Source organism: Chelon labrosus, assembly GCF_963514085.1.
Source record: "Chelon labrosus genome assembly, chromosome: 14".
Classification (NCBI taxonomy): Eukaryota; Metazoa; Chordata; class Actinopteri; order Mugiliformes; family Mugilidae; genus Chelon; species Chelon labrosus.
In genome coordinates, this window is record NC_140347.1 from 3379007 (window position 1) to 3400343 (window position 21337).

General features: G+C 43.3%; 1 protein-coding gene across 1 annotated transcript in view; it reads left to right on the forward strand.

The window, feature by feature from the left end:
- Positions 1-21337, forward strand: part of LOC311498921 (uncharacterized protein) — a 225241-nt gene that overhangs the window by 187108 nt on the left and 16796 nt on the right. Inside the window, exon 13 of the mRNA XM_084559706.1 lies at positions 3814-3987. Within this exon, the coding sequence (XP_084415832.1) occupies positions 3814-3987 (174 nt within the window). The remainder of the gene's footprint in view (positions 1-3813; positions 3988-21337) is intronic.

Genomic DNA, 21337 nt, shown 5'->3' on the forward strand with positions numbered 1-21337 from the left:
CAGTCAGATAAGAGAGAGGAACGAGGAAACAGTTCCCTCTGACTGCAGGGAACCTCCCACTGGTTAAACTGGTTTTAACGTCACTCTGATGTGTTTACAGACTCTGAAGTTATGAGGATGTGACGACGTCCTCAGATCAAATCCAGGACTGATGAGAGAGAATGAGCAGCTTCTTCTCAACACATGAAGGTGGAAAGTGTCTGAAAGTCGACCTGAAGTGAGTTCAACAGGTGAGAATCCTACCAGAGAAATCTGGAAATGTCTCAGCTGTTCCAGAATTCATTCTTTGTATTAGATTCTACATAAGACTCCATGTGATTACTGTTTCACACTGAACTGATTAGAAGGAACATGTCACTGTTAAAATGTTATGTCTTGTGTTTGTAGGAAGATCTAACAGCAGAAATAAGACTCTCCTGTATCCAGCTGTGTCCATGGAGAGAGACCAGTCTAAGAGTCAACCTGTTGACTTCAAACATGGACAGAAGTCAGCTGATCCAGGGTAAGAAAAGAACAAATACATTTATCTGACAAAGATAGGACTTTGTATTTAAGGTTTGAAGATTCCAATTACAAAATCCACAAAGGATTATTTCAGAATGTGTATTAATCTGCTTTATATTTTAACAGGATCCATCAGCAAAGACCAGATCCTTCTGGAATCACATCTGTGTCCATGAAGAGTGACCGGTCTATGGGTCTACCTAATGAATTCAAACACAAACAGCAGTCTGCTGATCCAGGGTCAGAATTAACACAGATCTATTAATCATTATTCAGTTCTGTTCATTAGACTGTCATGTTTTAGTCCAGAGTTTATCTGTCATTTAGTTTCCTCTGTTAAAACACCACATTCAGTAATCAGAGCAGTGTTTGTTGTTCTCATCGTGTTTGTGGCATCAATAAAATGATGATCATCACCAAAGTGTGTTTGTTAAAGAAGTTAGTTTGAATCAAAGATGTTTCTCCACAGACTTCAGCAGCAGATCTCAGTGGTTTCCAGTGATCATCATCACAAAGACCTGGACTCCATATTCATGGTGAGTAAATGTTCAATCACAGCTACTACTGCTAACCTCAACAAACACAAACTAGCATTCTGGTTGGAGAAGTCTTCATGTTGAATGCTGTCAACAAGCAGCCTTTCAGATCAACATGATTGTGTTCTGATCATTTAAGTTGGATTATTATTCTGTTCCAGCTGCTGGAGGAGAACATCATCAGTTTTATGAAGAATGAGCTGAAGAAGATCCAGAAGGTTCTGAGTCCAGATTACCCAGAATGCTTAGAGAGTCACAGGGAGGATGAGAAGGTGTTGGAGGGTGAGGATGAAGAGCAGAGGAGGAGTAGCAGAGATTTATTTGTGAAGATCACAGTGAACTTCCTGAGGAGAATGAAGCAGGAGGAGCTGGCTGACTGTCTGCAGAGCAGTAAGAGGATTTAACAGCTTTAACTTGATGGAAAGAGGAAATGGAGGAAACATGGGAGAAGTTTATATTTCTAAACTCTGATGTTAATATGATGAAAACATCTGAATCACATCTATGAATTCTTCTGGACTGAAAACATTCACATGTGAATGTTATTAAAATGAATGAGTTCACTGATTCATTACATTTCTTGTTCATTCAGGAACTCGTGCTGCAGAGTGTGGACGTAAAGTTAAATCTACTCTGAAGGAGAAGTTCCAGTGTGTGTTTGAGGGGATTGCTAAAGCAGGAAACTCAACCCTTCTGAATGAGATCTACACAGAGCTCTACATCACAGAGGGAGGGACTGCAGAGGTCAATGATGAACATGAGGTCAGACAGATTGAAACAGCATCCAGGAAACCAGACAGACCAGAAACAACCATCAGACAAGAAGACCTCTTTAAAGCCTCACCTGGAAGACATGGACCAATCAGAAGAGTGATGACAAAGGGAGTGGCTGGCATTGGGAAAACAGTCTTAACACAGAAGTTCACTCTGGACTGGGCTGAAGACAAAGCCAACCAGGACATCCTCTTCATATTTCCATTCACTTTCAGAGAGCTGAATGTGGTGAAAGAGAGAAAGTTCAGCTTGGTGGAACTTGTTCATCACTTCTTTACTGAAACCAAAGAAGCAGGAATCTGCAGCTTTGAAGAGTTCCAGGTTGTGTTCATCTTTGACGGTCTGGATGAGTGTCGACTTCCTCTGGACTTCCACAACACTGAGATCCTGACTGATGTTACAGAGTCCACCTCAGTGGATGTGCTGCTGACAAACCTCATCAGGGGGAAACTGCTTCCCTCTGCTCGCCTCTGGATAACCACACGACCTGCAGCAGCCAATCAGATCCCTCCTGAGTGTGTTGACATGGTGACAGAGGTCAGAGGGTTCACTGACCCCCAGAAGGAGGAGTACTTCAGGAAGAGATTCAGAGATGAGGAGCAGGCCAGCAGGATCATCTCCCACATCAAGACATCACGAAGCCTCCACATCATGTGTCACATCCCAGTCTTCTGCTGGATCACTGCTACAGTTCTGGAGGATGTGTTGGAAACCAGAGAGGGAGGAGAGCTGCCCAAGACCCTGACTGAGATGTACATCCACTTCCTGGTGGTTCAGACCAAAGTGAAGAAGGTCAAGTATGATGGAGGAGCTGAGACAGATCCACACTGGAGTCCAGAGAGCAGGAAGATGATTAAGTCTCTGGGAAAACTGGCATTTGATCAGCTGCTGAAAGGAAACCTGATCTTCTATAAATCAGACCTGACAGAGTGTGGCATCGATATCAGAGCAGCCTCAGTGTACTCAGGAGTGTTCACACAGATCTTTAAAGAGGAGAGAGGACTGTACCAGGACAAGGTGTTCTGCTTCGTCCATCTGAGCGTTCAGGAGTTTCTGGCTGCTCTTCATGTCCATCTGACCTTCATCAACTCTGATGTCAACCTGATGGAAGAACAACAAACTACATTTCTGTTGTCTAAAGTCTTTAGAAACAAACCTGAACTAACTCGTCTCCATCAGAGTGCTGTGGACAAGGCCTTACAGAGTCCAAATGGACACCTGGACTTGTTCCTCCGCTTCCTCCTGGGTCTTTCACTGCAGACCAATCAGACTCTCCTACGAGGCCTGCTGACACAGACAGGAAGTAGCTCACAGACCAATCAGGAAACAGTCCAGTACATCAAGAAGAAGATCAGTGAGAATCTGTCTGCAGAGAGAAGCATCAATCTGTTCCACTGTCTGAATGAACTGAATGATGGTTCTCTAGTGGAGGAGATCCAACAGTCCCTGAGATCAGGAAGTCTCTCCACAGATAAACTGTCTCCTGCTCAGTGGTCAGCTCTGGTCTTCATCTTACTGTCATCAGAAGAAGATCTGGACGTGTTTGACCTGAAGAAATACTCTGCTTCAGAGGAGGCTCTTCTGAGGCTGCTGCCAGTGGTCAAAGCCTCCAACAAAGCTCTGTAGGTGGATTTAGGAACTATTTGAAACATGATTCATTTAGTAAATGTCAAATAAAACATTTTATGTTGATTCTTCTTCAGGCTGAGCAGTTGTAACCTCTCAGAGAGAAGCTGTGAAGCTCTGTCCTCAGTTCTCAGCTCCCAGTCCTCCAGTCTGAGAGAGCTGGACCTGGGTAACAACAACCTGCAGGATTCAGGAGTGAAGCTGCTGTCTGCTGGACTGGAGAGTCCTCACTGTAAACTGGAAACTCTCAGGTCAGGATACAGCTGGTTGTTGAACAGTTAAATCCTGATTTGGGTTCATGTTGGTGCAGAAATTGAACATCTGGAGGATTTTCCTTTTTCTTCTTGAGTTTCTGATATTTTTCTATCTCCAGTCTGTCAGGTTGTCTGATCACAGAGGAAGGCTGTTCTACTCTGACCTCAGCTCTGAGCTCCAACCCCTCCCATCTGAGAGAGCTGGACCTGAGCTACAACCATCCAGGAGACAAGGGAGTGAAGCTGCTGTCTGCTGGACTGGAGAATCCACTCTGGAGACTGGACACTCTGAGGTATGGACAGACACCAGGAGCTCACACAGTGTAGGTTTGTCTGTAACACTTTATAATAATGTCACACTATGAAGCATTAGTAAAGCATTAGTAAACACTTAATTAGTTATTCATAAAGCATTAGTCCTACATTAATAGATCATTAGTAATCAGTTTATAAATGCAGCTGTAAATGCTTCATTCATCATTTATAAGCATCTGTATAACGTGTTTAATAATTGTATTTTCATTCTTTATGTTGGGCCTTACTTAGACTTAGAGTTAGATAAACTTTATTCATCCACAAGGGAAATTGCTTGGTCACAGTAGCAGTAACACTCTTAAGAACCACAGATAAAGGAAAGATTAAATAAGATAAAATAAAATAAAATAAAATAGTAAAGCAAAATGTACAAATTAGCATATTAGTATATATCAATGTACAAGAAATAGAGATAGAATAATATATATTATATACACAGGGATGATAGTAAGGTGCAATAGTGTCCATTACCATGACGAGCATGGAGTTATCTGTTACAAAAAGGTGAGTTGTTGTACAGCTGGACTGAGAATGGTATGAAAGTAGTCCTGTAGCGTTCAGTGTGGGAGTGGATCTGGATCAGTCAGTTCGAGAATGAGCTCCGCTGCCCCTCTATTGTCTGGTGTAGTGGATGTGATGGATTGTCCATGATGGAGAGCAGTTTGTCCAGTGTCCTCCTGTCCCTAACTGAGACAAACGTCTCCAACTCACTGGCAATGACATGACCAGCCTTTCGGATCATTTTGTCGATCCTACTTATGTCCTTTTTGATGGTGCTGCTCCCCCAACAAACCACAGCAAAGTACAGGTTGCTCGCAACAACGGACTGGTAGAAAATCTCCAGCAACTTGCTGCATACGTTGAAAGACCTAAGCTTCCTCAGGAAGTAGAGTCTACTCAGGCCCTTCTTGTACACAGCATCACTTTTGCCCCTCCAGTCCAGTCTGCTGTTCATGTGGACGCCCAGGTACTTATATTGGTCCACTAATTCCACCTCCAGACCCTGGATGGTGATTGGTTCCACTGGTGTCCTCTTCCTCCTGAAGTCAATGACCAGCTCCTTGGTCTTGTCCACATTCAGAAGTAGGTGGTTTGCCTTGGACCACTCTACAAAGTCTCCAATCAGTGTCCTGTACTCCTCCTCATGTCCATCACTAATACACCCAACCACTGCAGAGTCATCAGAAAACTTCTGCAGGTGGCAGGACCCAGAGCTGTACTGGAAGTCAGAGGTGTAAAGGGTGAACAGAAATGGAGACAGGACAGTCCCATGTGGTTCTCCCACATTACTGACAACAGTATCAGACAGGGAGCCTCCTAGCCGCACAAACTGGGGCCTGTCAGACAAGTAATCAGAAATCCAGGAGACAATGAAGGAGCCGACACCCATCCTGAGCAGCTTGTCACTCATCAGAAAGGGCTGAATGGTGTTAAAAGCACTGGAGAAATCAAAGAACATGATCCTCACAGAGCCCTTTCCACCATCCAGGTGAGAGTGAGCACGGTGCAGCAGGTAGATGACAGCATCATCCACACCAACATGAGGCTGATACGCAAACTGAAGAGGGTCCAAGACAGGGGTCACCAGGGGTCTGAGCTGAGCCAGGACGAGTCTCTCCAGGACCTTCATGACATGCAACGTCAGTGCAACCGGTCTGAAGTCGTTGAGGCCAGATGGGTTGGGCACCGGCACTACGCAGGATGTTTTCCACAGCACCGGTATCCTTTCCAGCTTCAGACTCAGGTTGAAGATGAAGTGCAGGATGCCAGATAACAGACGTGAATTACCTCGGTAAATAATATGGATGCATTCCCACAGCAAAAAGTTCAATGTCCGGTGCACAGACACGCTCCTTCACACTCAAATGAGCGGGGTTGCACCATCTCTCATTCACACAAACAGCAATCCCGCCGCCATTCTTCTTACCACTCAAGACTGTGTCTCTATCCGGCCGTAGAGTCTTGAAGCCGGGTATAGACGCACTGTGGTCCGGGAAGTCCGCGTGCAGCCAAGTCTCTGTAAAACACAAAATACTGCTCACGGCGTACTCCCTCTGGGTCCTAACAAGCGCACACAGTTCATCCATCTTATTTACCAGAGACCTCAGGTTCCCCATAAGGATGGATGGTACCGCTGGTTTGAATTTCCGTCTCCACTCTTTCACTTTCGCTCCAGCACGGCATCCCCAGTGCTTCTTCCTGTGTTCCTCGGGAATCTCAGGCCTCGCTCCGGACTGCGCAGGGGGTATGGACAGCGCTTGCAGTTGCTCTCGTGTATATACGAAAGGACGGCCACTCTGCTGAGCGCTACAGCTCAACATGGAAAGTCCAGAAAAAACTAAAAAAAAGCAGCTTAAAAAGACAAAAATGGCCAAAAAACATGGTGATTGAATTTTGGCATAGGATTCAAGGTTAAGTAAGAAAAGAACAATAGAAAGAACGCACAAGATATAACTTAAATCACGGAGCTACTGGCGACCTGCTGCCAGTCTTTCAGGCGACTTTGTGTACTAAGGCACTCAATATTGGGATTTGGCTTTCATGAATAATTAATAATTATCAACAATAATTATTTATTATGAAATAAATGGATCTGAATTACTAGATCACCTCAGGCCACCACCCTTCTAAGAAGGGAAACGATAGCTTAATTAATCAAATCAGTCTCATAAAATTTACTTAATTGTCAATTTGGATTTCTGATTAATAATTAACTTAATAACTATAACCAAAATTACCACATTAACAACTAGTTATGGTGAAGGAATTTGGAGTTCTTGCCAGTGTAGATGTTGGTAATATTCACTCTTGTGCAATATTAAACAGACAGGTATGTTTAACGGACATTTATTAACAAGAATAAAAGCCAAAACATATGATGTAACTACAGTGTACTCTATACAGGTGTGTGTGTGTGTGTGTGTGTGTGTGTGGAGAGGCACACTGGGGAGAGAAGGGGTTGGAAACACTAACTCCAATGGCTTATTGCTGTTAACCAAGTGCTTCGAACATGACCTGACCATCACTAACACACTTTTCCGCCAAAAGAACAAGTTCAAGACATCTTGGATGCATCCCCGCTCTAAACGCTGGCATCTCATTGACTATGTCATTGTCCACTCCCAAGACCGTCGAGATGTGCTCAGCACGAGAGCAATGATCAGCGCTGATGAATGCTGGACTGACCACCGCCTCATTCGCTCCATCATGTCTATCCGTCTGATGCGGAAAAGAAGGCAGCAGAAAGGACAGACCCGCCGAAGGCTTAATATCGAGCGATTGGGAGAAACCACCTACCAACAACAGCTGCAGGCAGCCCTCAGCGCAAACTTGCCAGACCAGTATCCACAGGATATTGAAAAGCATTGGGATACCCTCTCTGCTACCATTATGAACTCCTGCAAAGCCATCCTTGGTCACAAAACGCTGAAACATCAAGACTGGTATGATGAGAACGATACCGAAATCCAGCGGCTTATTGACAACAAGCGGAAAACTTTCATCACTTGGCAAAATTACATCAATTGCAAGGATAAAAGAGAAGCCCATTCCAAAGCAAAGGCAGCTGTTCAATCACAGGTTAGGATACTGAAGAACCAGTGGTGGACACAAAAGGCCATGGAAATCCAACAGCTTGCTGACTCTGGAGACACCAGAGGCTTTTATGAAGCCACGAGAGCGGTATATGGCCCTAGCCACCGTTGCCTAACCCCCCTTCGCTCTAAGGATGGACTCTCCCTGATGAAAGATAAGGAGGCAATAACACACAGGTGGAAGGAGCACTATGAAGAGCTTCTAAACAGGGACAACACTCATGAGTTTGAGGCCCTGGACCAACTCCCCCAACTGCCCATCATTGAGAGTATGGAAGAACCACTCGGTTTGGAAGAGGTGCAGGACGCTATCAGGACAATGAAAAACAACAAGGCTGTCGGGCCTGATGGCATCCCAGCTGAAGTCCTAAAAGAGGGTGGGCCTGTCCTCCTTGAGCATATCCACACCCTGCTCCTCAAAATATGGGGAAAAAGAGGAAATCCCTGCACAGCTAAGGGATGCTTTAGTCATCTCCCTCTTTAAGAAGGGTGACAAGGCAGACAGTGGAAATTACCGTGGTATTTCCCGCCTCTCCACCATAGGGAAGGCGTTAGCCCGGGTGTTGGCCAACAGACTCACCCCCATGTCAGAAAGCATTCTTCCTGAGTCTCAAAGTGGATTCCGCCCAAACAGAGGCACTACGGACATGATCTTCGTTGCTCGTCAGTTGCAAGAAAAGTGCCGGGAACAGAACCAACATCTATACATGGCCTTCATAGACCTCACCAAAGCCTTTGACTCAGTCAACCGTCAGGCCCTCTGGCTGGTACTGGCAAGAATTGGCTGCCCAGGAAAATACATCAGAGTGCTGCAGCTGCTACATGACAACATGTCTGCCACAGTGCTGAGTGGTTTTGGGGATGAAACAGAACCCTTTCGGGTCGACACAGGAGTCAAGCAGGGATGCGTCATTGCTCCATTGCTGTTCTCCATCTTCATCGCAGATATCCTCCATCTCACAGGAAACCAGCTGCCACAGGGAGTCAAAATTATGTACAGGACTGATGGACTTCTGAACATCAACAGATTCAGGGCTAAAGGTCAAACCACCACCGTATCCATCACGGAGCTGCAGTATGCCGACGATAATGCTATTATAGCCCTCTCAGAAGAGGACCTACAGTGCACCTTGACAGCTTTTGCGAAAGCATACAAACAGCTTGGTCTGGCCATTAACATCAAAAAGACTCAAATCCTCCACCAGCCACCACCAAACAGCGGCACTCCCCCAAACATCTCCATTGACAGCACGAGGTTGGAAAATGTGGACCACTTCCCATACCTGGGCAGCCTCCTATCATCTAAAGCCACCATTGATGAAGAAGTACACCACCGTCTAAGCTGCACCAGCGGCGCATACTGTAGACTAAAGGAAAGGGTCTTTGAGAACCGGGACCTCCAGTCAAAGACCAAAATCCTAGTCTACAAAGCAGTACTGCTCCCCACTCTTCTGTATGGGTCAGAAGTCTGGACCACATACAGCAGGCACCTGGGAGCACTTGAGGCCTTCCATCAGAGGTACCTCCGGAGAATCCTCAGGATAACTTGGGAGGATCAACGGACCAACACGTCCTGGAGGAGGCTGGCATCCCTACCATCACTGCCATCATCGCCCAACACCAGCTCAGATGGATTGGCCACGTGATTCGGATGCCTGACTCTCGCCTCCCCAAACAAGTCCTCTACTCACAGCTTGTCCAAAGAAAGCGTGCCCCAGGAGGCCAAAAGAAAAGGTATAAAGACAACATCAAAGCAAACCTCAAGAAGTTCCACATAGGCCTTAATACCTGGGAGGCCACAGCAACTAACAGGGCGGCCTGGAGACAACTTGTCCGAGACGGAGCTGCACAGTATAACAACGACCTCCTTAGTGCTGCAGAAGACAAACGCAGACACAGAAAGGAAATCGCCTCCATCAAAAAGGCTCCACCCAAATCCACAATCGTTACTGCCCACCCATGCTCACATTGCCCCAAAATATGTGGGTCCAGGATTGGCCTCTTCGCCCACCTGAAGACCCATAAGGACCGAGAAGGAGGACCGACATACTCGACCACGAGTGTCTGCCGATGATGGTGTGTGTGTTTATGCGTCTATGCTGGTGTGAGTGTGTCAAGATGGCCACTGGGGCCTAGAGACCTTGAACACAAGGGAAACAAGATGGCTGTTGAGTAGGGACACTCGGACCATGTGTCTGCTAGTAGATATGTGGAATGTGATAAGGATTTTATGAAGTGCCATGTTAGAGGAAGGGTGGTTAGTTTAGCATGCAAGAGACCCTGAGTCTGTGTGTTACATAACCTAAACTAACATCAAATCACTATACTATAAACAACTCAAAAACAAATATCACATCAAATCAACGTTTCTAATTTTATGTTTAGCTTAGCTTAGCTTGACTAGGCCCAGGTCATACTACCAGTTTTGGTGGAAAGTCCATTTCTGGTGTGTTGCTCCTGTAGCTGGCGGTTCCTGATGGAAGGGCCGAGCTGGAAAAGTTGGAAGTCTTTGCTGTGTATTCCTGATGGCAGACGTTGGAGGGAAACTGGCCACTCCTTGAGACCTTTGAAGTGGCTTGTTAGCAGCTCTGTGCTAACTAGCCGTGGCTCCTGTTGGTTGGGGGTTTAGCCTGCAAACCTTCTGTTTGTTGGCTAAAAGAGCTGGTGCAGATTCCTCAAGCAGGATCTCGCTTCACTGCTGTGCGGAGAACGGGCCTGTAGCAGTTGCTCTTTGTTAGTAGACTATCTGGCACCCAGCTGCAGCCGAGCAGCTGGGGGTCTCCACCTGGAGGTGTGGAGTTGTAGAGGGTAAGAGAGTAAGAGAGAGAACACAGGCCAAACAGCACATTTTATATGACCTTATGACCTCAGAGGTCACATGCCACTGTCAGCCAGTGAACTGCTGGGTCAGTTTTCACATCTGGAGGATTCTGGGACTTGAGGTTTCCAGTGCTTCCCTTTGTTTCCAAGACACGTGGTTAACTTGGTTATGCATGGTGAGCTTCCATGGTGAGCTTCCATAGCTCACCACCAGGTTCATGTCCCAACATTTACAAATGATTAGTTTATCATTTATAAATTCAAAATTAATGTATTTACAAACTAGTTATTAAGGAGTTTTCAGTGGTCCGTAAGACAATATACAAAGTTTAAGTAAAGGAATAATAAACTATTTAAATGTACATTTATGCATCTTATTATTTACACATGTATTAATAGTTACTAAGTGTGTTAATAGGTGGTTTGTAAACATGTAATCTTACTGTAATTCATGGTTAATTAAGGTAGTTCTTAACCATTTATTGATTGTTAGTAAACTTAATGTAAAGTGAGGACTATTTATGCCTTATAAAGAATTTATAAAGCCTCAGTTAACAGGAAATAAAGACAAATACAACTCAGTGATACAGAACATCTATATATTTATTTCAACTTTGCATTTAACATTCAACATTACATTGTTACTGCTATTCAAGCAATAGTTTAACAATTTAAAGTCAAATCTTACATTTAGAAAAACATCAATATTGAAGTTAACACATCTGGGCTGTAACAAGGAATCAGTGATGAAGTGAAGACTTTCAAATTGTTCTCTGCACTGACCAGAAGTCCTGTTAGTCCAGCTCTTCATCTCATGTTGGACATCACTGCAGCCTGTCTGGATCAGCTGGAGGAAAACTATACACAGACAAATAGACATGTCAAATAATGTTATATAATATACTGAATATAACTCTTAGCACTGTTCAACAGGTCATCATTTATTTAAGGAAAAAGGCTGAACACCACATTCATCAGATTATGTTCTCAGTGTGACAGTGTTTGTTCTTGTTTAGTTCCAGGCTTATTTCTGACAATCACTGTCAAATGAATTTACAAGTAAACTATATTGACTTGTGTAAGACACCACTGACATACATTTAGGAGGCCTTTTAACAGTTAGTGACAAGAAGGTGTCTGTTTTAGACAGAATATTAATACAAAGAATCACATTTTGGTTTCATGATCAATATTTGACAGTGGAGACTGAGCTCTGTTTATTTCTACATTTCATTATCTTTCAGACAGTGAAACATCAGAGACAGTCTATACTGATGAGTTTCAGTCTGTTTCTGTGTCTCACTGATAAACTGATGAACTCTGCTTCATGTTGAACAGCAGTTAGGACTCATGTTGGATAGAGAATCATTCTGACTGTGTTTCTTCCTCCAGGATGGACCATGGTGGAGAGCAGTGGTTAAAACCTGATGTCAGGAAGTGTAAGTTTGACTAATGATGATAAAACATCAAAGTGTCAGTTTGTCTTTAAATCCAAAGCTGATAGTTGTGGTATTTATTCATTCAAACATCACAGACAAGAGAATCCTGACTAAAAGTATCATCATTAAACTTTCTATTAATGAACAACAGATCAGTGAGTAAAGAAAGAAGAAATCCATCAGATGTGTCAGATGATAAACTGCAGCTGTGTTGTGTCTTTTTCTCTCCATCAGATTTCTGTCAACTTGAAGTGGACACAAACTCAGTCAACAGATACCTCAAACTGTCTGACAACAACAGGAAGGTGACATATGTGGAGGAGAGGCAGCCATATCCTGATCATCCAGACAGATTTGTCTACTGGCAGCTGCTGTGTAGAAATGTTCTGACTGGTCGCTGTTACTGGGAGGTTGAGTGGAGTGGAGATGTTTATATATCAGTGAGTTACAGAGGAATCAGAATTAGAGGAGGCAGGAATGACGGCTGGTTTGGATGGAATGATCAGTCCTGGAGTCTGATCTGCTCTGATGGTGGTTACTCTGTCCGTCACAATAACAGATCAACATCCATCTCCTCCTCCTCTGTCTCTAACAGAGTATCAGTGTATGTGGACTGTCCTGCTGGAACTCTGTCCTTCTACAGAGTCTCCTCTGACAAACTGATCCACCTCTACACCTTCAACACCACATTCACTCAACCTCTCTATCCTGGATTTGGGTTGTGGTCCTCTGGTTCCTCAGTGTCTCTGTGTTCTCTGTAGGAAGGAGAGTCTTTGAAGTGACAGCAGCTTCAACTCTGAGCTTTAAATGTTGATGGTGGATGATGTTTCTCTTTGGTTTACAGTTGAATCACTGATTGTGATTTGATGTCAGAATATGTTTGGTCTTAGAAGTAGTGAAATGATCTCCTAACCACTGAACTCCTGGAAAAACTGGACTGACTTTGATGATCACTTCTATCTGGATAATCCTGGACACATGAAGATCAAACTGAGAGGTCTCATGTCTGAAACTGGTTATTGTGAATTCAGCTCTACACGTATCCTGAAGTACAAACAGTATTACTCTATATTTTCCATTTGCTGAAGTAGCAGTTTTCCTATTAAAATCTTATTCTACTCTGTGACCACACTGCTATCTAATCAGCCTTGATGATTTTACCTTGTGTAACTGTATTAATGTATTTCTTCATAATCAGTGATGTTTAATGTAACATGGAGTAGGTGACTCTTGTAAATCATAATTTAAATAATTCATCAGGTGAGGAGAAATTCTGTTTGTGCCTCTAAGGCTGGTTTCCTCTGCCAGAATAAATCCCAGAAACTCAGGTAATACAGCATTGTGTTACTTTTGCACTGCCTCTACTACAGGGTTCCTGCGGATCCTTAAAAAGTCTCAAAATGTCTTAAATTAAAATCCGGGTAATTAAGGTCTTAAATTGTCTTAAATTTACCGTAAATTTGCTGTAGGTATTGAAATTTCCAGACGGTGCGTTTAATGCCAATGGGAAAGCCCAGTGGCCCACCGTAAAACATTTAATAGCGTGTATTTGTTTGATTAACTTAGTAAAAATACCGTGTCGTAAATGAGAGAGACTGCGTGTAAATTTAACAACAAATGGATGGAAGAGGATTTATTTAGGAGGTGGTTGGCGCCTGCTGAGAATAAGAACGAGGCAATGTGCAAATTGTGCTCCAAGTGTTTTTGGTTAGGGACCATGGGGCTCAAAGCCGTCGAGTCTCATATGAAAGGAGGAAAGTACCAGCGGTACACGGCAGCAGCTAGCCATAGCCGGGGCCAGGCTAATCCCTGCATTGTTTGCAGCACGACCTAACGTTACAAGTTCAGACGCCACCTCTCAGCCGACTATGAAAAGCTTCATTTCACCACCAGAGACCCAAAAGGTTCTCCATACTGTGGTGAGGCTCAATTCATTTCAATCTAACGAGGACATAAGTCACGTCTTTGCTGCCATGTTCCCTGATTCTCAGCTTGCAGAGTCATTCACCTGTGGTGAAAATCAAACGGCATATATCACCAAATATGGCATGGCTTCATTCATCAAGAAGGAGCTATCGGGCAGCGTTAGTGAGAAGCTGTTATCATGTTTGATGAAAGCATGAATACAACCACAAAGAGCAAACAAATAGACCTTCATTTGTGGTTCTGGACTACTGATGATGAGACGGGCTCACACCATGTCATCTCCTGCTACTATAGGTCAGAGTTCATGGGTCAGTCCAGAGCTGAGGACATGTTTCTGACGGCCCCAGGTCTGGGTTCAATGTATTGTTGTGCAGTGTACTGTGGGCGTATTTACTTGTTGCAAGTTGGAAGCTGTATGTTGGGCTGACAAGGAGCACCTCGCCAGTATTTCCTGTCCGGCCCTATATAACCCCGCCTTCCCAGCTCTTAATCTCTCTCTCTCGACATGTCCTGCACTCGCCGGTGGCACCAAACAAGCGTGTTTCCTTTAATAAATGTTATTGTCTTACACTTAATCTGAGTGTACAACTCCTATTTTGTTGCGGCCAACGAGCCGGTCGTAACAATGTTGTTCCATTCAGGTGACAGTCTATGGTCTTTGTGCGGGATTAAAATAAATGACACTAACTTGACACCAGTTAAGAATTTGACTTCAGTCATCAAGATAACTTCACTGACAGCTGAGTCATCAGTCAGAAACACACAGTTTAAACGCTGCTGCTGGTTGAAAGCTACATTTAGTTCCTGATAGAGAGATGGTCTGAATCCAGTCCAAACCAGCCGAGAGACAGACATCGAGGACAAAATATTACAGGAGACCACCTGGAATCTGGTTATGAACCATGTGTGTGACTTCAGATGAAATCATGTTTGGATTTATTTTATATACAAAGACCAAAATACAAGAAAGTCCTGTTATGTTTATATAAATGATTGTAGGATTCTTAGCCGCTGCAAATTGTCTGAGTGTTTTTAATTGACAACATTTATCAAACTAAATATCTAAACATGACATAACCAATGTCCTTTGCAGTTTGTTTCACTTATCTTCTATAACTCATGGTTGGTATTCAGCTCCAGTATTCATTCTTGATGGAGGAAGTCAATATTTCATGTTACCTGGATTTAATCTGGTCTCCACTCCATGATTTGGTCCATGATCCTGGTTATAACAGTTATATTAGAGAACAGCAGATAAACAACAGTGTCTTGTTATTCTTCCTGTTTACTTAATAGTACTTAATGTACACCTTTTTAACCAATCAGGATCAAGAATTCTGAACTCATTCACAGCAATGAAAAATAAAACTATTCATATAATCTCCATAACACCTTTAATTAACTTAGTGAAAGACAGATGATCTCAAATAAAATGTAACACTTGTACAGTTTGTCGTCTTTTTTAAGATGAACAAACAGTTTGTGGTAAAGTCGTGTTTGTGTCTGGCAGCTGACTGAGCTCTTTATTAGTTTCACTTCTTGTCAGGTTTAACTTTTCAGAATTCTTCCTCATTTTACTTCATGTTTGTCTCAAAGAAGGTTTCATCCTAACGGCTCTTTTTACTTTTATCAGGTTGTAAAGAATCAGTCATTTATCCTCTGGAGGTGAAGCTGTCCATCTAAAAGCTGCTTTTAATCTACTCTTTCCAGCAAGACAGAAATGATCATCTAGCAAAGTAAGTTTTCATCTAATTAAATATAAAATCTGTTTAGATTCTAGTTTGAGCTTCTCTTCACACTGCAGTGAGTTGTATTGTGTTTTGTTTCATGGACTGTAACACACAGAAGAGTGTAGTGAGGAACAAGCTGATAGTCAATGTGTTATTTCTCCCTATAATTATAATCTTCAACTTTCTAGTAAATAAGTAAATCAATCACTGCCTTCATGAGTTCCTGATCAAGTATGATCTGTACCACTACATAACAATCAGACAGCAAAAGAGTATGAACAACATAGGAGAGTAAAAACGTCTCAAAGGAGGACTGGATGTTAGAAGACAAATGACATTATAGAATAAAACAACTATCACTGCTTAGATGCTTTGTTTCAGTTCCCTACATGGATCATGTGATTACAGCTGGTTTCTCTGGTTGTGTGGTAATCACATGCTAAAGCTAACTGGACACTTCCTGTCAGTGAACTGTTCACTGAATTAGAAGGACTAAACACTCTCTGCAGCAGCTGTAAAGTACAAGACAACAGCTATTTAAGATAAAGTGATTCACAAAAAGCTTGAGTGCTCTGTGTTTGATTTCCTCAGAGAAATAAGAACTAATGTGACAAGACTGTCCTTGAAAAAACGACCACGAGTCCTATGTACAAGCGGCGTATTACGACCTCTAGCGGTCCAGTAAATATCGACACTCCAGTCACAGTTGTCGTTTTGCATGCACCCAAATTACGACTCACTGTTACATTTGAGGGTGACTAGCTGCGCTAGTGACCTCTAGCGGTATCGTAATAAGCAGGCTAAATGTTGTTTTAATTCCCACTCTAGAGCTGTTAATACGTCACTTACTTAAACTGTAATATTTTTTCAAGCGAGAAAGTAACCGTGTAGATCCCGAATATGTGATCAGTTTATTTAAATAACGCCCGTTTGGAAGTTTGATTGGAAGTTTTTGGAGAAGTGACGCCACCTGCGGAACCAGCTGACCGGGAGCAGCAGGTCATCTCAGAGGCGAGCCGCCGGCCTCCTGATGTGATCGGCCGGTCAACCTCAGTCGTCATCCCGGGGTAGAAAACAAGCTGATTAGTGTGAAAATACTACCCACATCCTCAAAGTGAATGCTATAAATGCCGTGTTAATACATTCGTAAAACCTGGTACATTTTGAACTGTATAAATAAAAGAAAGCTTATGAGATTGGCAGTAAGTCTAGTGACGTAGTTGGACTCATTCGATTCCTGTCTATAGCTGTCCGCCGTGGATTGGCTGCTTTCGGTTTCTGCCGCTCGACCAAGCTACAGCAAAGTGACTCAAATGCAGTGTTGTGTGTCATTTCTTAACTTAAAGCAACTATAATCACTGCCGTTACAAGTTCGGCTGTCAAGAGGGCCTCAGGTTCTCAGGGACCATGCCTAATTTCAGACATAGGGCAGTTATAATATATTACTTAACTACTTCAATACACGCTTTCTCTTCAGAACAATAGATACTGTGATTGGTAAATTAAGTATGTAAAGTATGATAATAGCATTTGAAAATCGGCTTACAGACACCAATGGACACCTGTCTTATCTGTCTGTACTTTTCCATTCCAGGCTTTCACCTGTGCATGTCCTGACGTCTTCTAGAAGTCATATTTACATAGCTGTTATAATGCTAGCTAACGTTTGGCAAGCGTTGTTTTAATGTAACATTAGATCTTATAACGTTATTTTTATCCCCCGTAGTAATTCTAGATAGTATACTAGACGGCGAAACAACATTAAAACGAGCTGACAACATGTTATATTGTTCTCAAATGTCAATTAAACACATGCTGTACTTACCTTAATTCATCCAACTATGACATACCGATGTAGTGGATTAATCCCCACAATCCGCAATACTCTCCTGTTACCGGTAGGAGCGCTATTATAAGAAACGCTCCCATGGGTCGTATTCGAGAGCATGTACGCACGACCTATATGGTCGTATAAGTTGGAGGGCTTGTAATATCCACATGTTTAGTTCGCTGTCTGCATACTGGGTTCTTAGACAAAGCTATCATCCCCTGATTGTCCTCGTATATCTTGACTGGTACATGCTGGTTACTACCATCCATTCCTTTAAGTCGTTGTATAAGACACATACTCTCTTGGGTAGTGGCTGCTAGCGCCATATACTCCACTTTGCAGGTAGATAGTGCCACTGTTGGCTGCTTTCTACTCTTCCATGATATAACTGGGCCACTCTCAGTTAAGCTGAAACAGTATCTAGTTGTGCTCCTCCTATCATTTTTGTCAGCTGCCCAATCAGCGTCACTATATCCCTCAAGTTGTAGGCTTTCCTCACATTTTCGATAGTGTAATTCTTGATCTATCGTACCCTTTAAGTACCTCAGTAGGTGTTTTGCTGCAATGCTGTTGCTTTGGTTTGGCTAGGTGTTGTGATAGCTTACTAACAACCCAGCTCAAGTCAGGTCTGGTGCATGTCATAATGTAGATCAAGCTACCTACTATCTCTCTGTATCCTGTTGAGTCAATAGCCTCACCCTCACTGTCAAAATTTAACTTTTGCTCAGATGGGGTGGATCTCGGTTTACATTCAGACATTCCAAATTTTGCTAACATCTTCGCTATGTGTCTCTTCTGAGTCATTTTGATCTGTCCCTCACTGTGACTAAAGTCAATACCCAGGAAGTGTTTAAGTGGACTCATATCCTTCATCTTAAACCTTCTCTTCAGCATTTCTTTTACATCACTGAGTAATGTGTTGTTGCTCGCTGCTGTGATTAAGTCGTCTACCCACACTGACAGAATCACTTTCTCGTTCTCAGATTCTCTGCTGTAGACACAATGGCCAGCATCACTTTGTAGAAAACCATTCCCTGTAAGGTGATCATGCAGTAACAAATTCCAGTTTTGACTGGACTGTTTTAACCCATAGAATGACTTGTTGACTTTACACACTAAATGTTCTCCTGTATTTGACTTAATCTCAAAACCTACCGGCTGTTCCATATACACCTCACAGTTCATTGGGTCATGGAGGTAAGCAGTCTTTACATCCATTTGGTGTAGGGTAAGATCCTCCTGTACAGCAACCTGCATTAATCCTCGGACAGAGGTCATGTTGGCTGTGGGTGAAAAAGTTTCATTATAGTCTAGCCCTTCCACTTGACCATACCCCTTTGCCACGTATCTGGCTTTACAAGTCTCAGATCCATCTGGGCTCTCTTTCACTGCATATACCCAGCGACCTCCCACTGCTTGTTTGCCCCTTGGCAGTGGAGTCAGAGTGAAAGTCTCATTCTCTGTCAAAGAGTTCATCTCTTCTTTCATTGCATCAATCCACATTTTTGATTTCTCAGAGTCCATAGCCTCTCTAAATGTTTTAGGTACATCATAAGTCACTCTGTAGAAATAATCCACATTTTCACATTCATCATTATCACACTCAGCTTTACATTGGTACTCCTTTAAGTACTCTGGAGCTTTTCTCTCTCTCATAGGATATCTCCTTTCTCCCTGTTTTCTCTGAGTGCTATCTGCCTGGGTTGGGCCTACCTCAGTAGCCTCCTCCACACTAGACTCTTTACTCTCTTCTGGCTGCCCCTGACCCTGGTTGACTGTCCTTGGTGGTGTATTTCTATAACTCTCTATGTTGTCCCCCATGTCACAATCTGTCTGAGTCTGGCTATCTGTGCTACCTTTGGTGATAAATGTCACTAGACTATGTTTTAGGACTTTCCCTGTCTCAGGATAACACACATTGTATGCTGGGCTATACTTATCATAGCCGACAAAGATCCCTTTGTCACATCTAGAATCCAACTTCTTCTTTTCCTGCTTATATACGTAACATTCAGAGCCAAATACCTTCATGTGAGATAGGTTAGGTGTTTTTCCTGTGAAAACACGGTAAGGTGTCTGCTCTAGGCGCTTACTGTAACACCTGTTCCGAATTTGAGCTGCTGTCTGTACAGCATAGGTCCATAACTGCTTTGGAAGGTTACTCTCCAATAGCATGCATCGTTACATCTCAAATAAGGTTCTCCATCCTCTTTCAGCAGTTCCGTTTTGATGAGGTGAGTAGGGTGCACTTGTCTCGTGCCTTATCCCTTTACTCCTAAGTAAAGACTGGAACTCCTGCCCGGTAAACTCTGTACCGTTATCTGATCTTATGCGCTTTATCTTTCCATACGGAGCTACATCTGCTATGAATTTCTCTGTAGCTTTTGTCGTGTCACTTTTTGCTTTGATAAAGTATGGGAAAATCATCCCACTGTAATCATCAGTAAATGCTATCACATACTTGTATCCATCCTTATCTGCTGGTTCTATAGGGCCACATAAGTCTGTGTGCACTAGCTCTAGTACGGCAGTAGCTTTTGCGTCAGCCTGCCTGTTTCTGCTCTGTGTAAACTTGCCCTGTGTGCATATTTCACAGTTTTGATTGGACTTGTCATGTTTCCCTTTTATCGACATTCCTTCAACCACCTTTTCTAACTTTGCAATATCATCAAAATTACAATGGCCAAGTATCCTATGCCAGGTTTGAATGTCATGACAATCACACACTTCATCAACATTTTCATCCTCTACTGTGCTAAGGTAATACAGCTTACCATACACGTTCATTTTGAACTTCGTACCGTCCTCGTTGACCAGCCAGTCATCACCGTCCTTGAAGCGGATCTCGGCTCCATTGGCTGTCGCTGCTTTGACTGAAAAAATGTTTTGTAGAAATGATGGGATGTAAAGTGCTTGCTTGAGCCTCGTTCTCACCCGTCGTCTCTCGCTGTCCAGCAAGTAGATCTCGGCGTCTCCCCTCATTTTCGCCATCCCGCTCACCCTGGTCCCGTCGGCAAGCTCGATCATGTGGTCCTCTGGTCTGAAGCTCTTGTCCACTGTTTTGAACTTTGTGGCATCATTGACCATGTGTGAAGTGGCACCGTAGTCGACCATGAGACCCTTCTTGTCTCCTTGCTGTATAGGACAGTCACTTATCTGGAAGAAACAGAAAGTTGTAGACTCTTCCTCGGTCTCTCCATCAGCTTTCTTCACATGGTCCCGGCCTTGTCCTCGACCGCGCCTTCTTCCTCACTGTGGTGTGTCCCACTTTCGAACCTCTCTTCTCTGTTGGGTTTCGTCAGGACATGCCCTGGACATATGGCCCTTTTTACCACACACACGTCCTCTACCGCGTGCTCTCATTGCCCCGCTTGTCTTCATTAAGATAAGATAAGATAAGATAAGATAAGATAAGATAAGGCTTTATTCATCCCCGTGGGGAAATTAGGGCGTTACAGCGGCAGGAAACAACAATGTGAGATGCAGAAGATACAAAAAAATAGAATAGAATAAAAATAGAATAGAATACAGCCAACAAATATGTTATGTACAGAAAATATTTACATATTGCATCTGTTGGGCCTGGTACTAAGGCACTCAGTATTGGGGTTTGGCTATCATGAATAATTAATAATTATCAAAGATAATTATTTATTATTAAATAATTGGATCTGAATTACTAGATCACCTCGGGGCACCACCCTTCTAGGAAGGGAAAAGACAGCCAATTAATAAAAAACAGTCTCGGCAAAGTCTACGCCAGGGTGCTGGAAAAGAGGGTCCGGTCGATTGTTGAACCTCAGATCGAGGAGGAACAATGCGGTTTTCGTCCCGGACGTGGAACCATGGACCAGCTCTTTACCCTCACTAGGGTGCTGGAGGGGAGATGGGAGTTTGCCCAACCAGTCCACATGTGTTTTGTGGATCTGGAGAAGGCTTACGACCATGTCCCCAGGAGCATCCTGTGGGGGGTGCTCTGGGAGTATGGG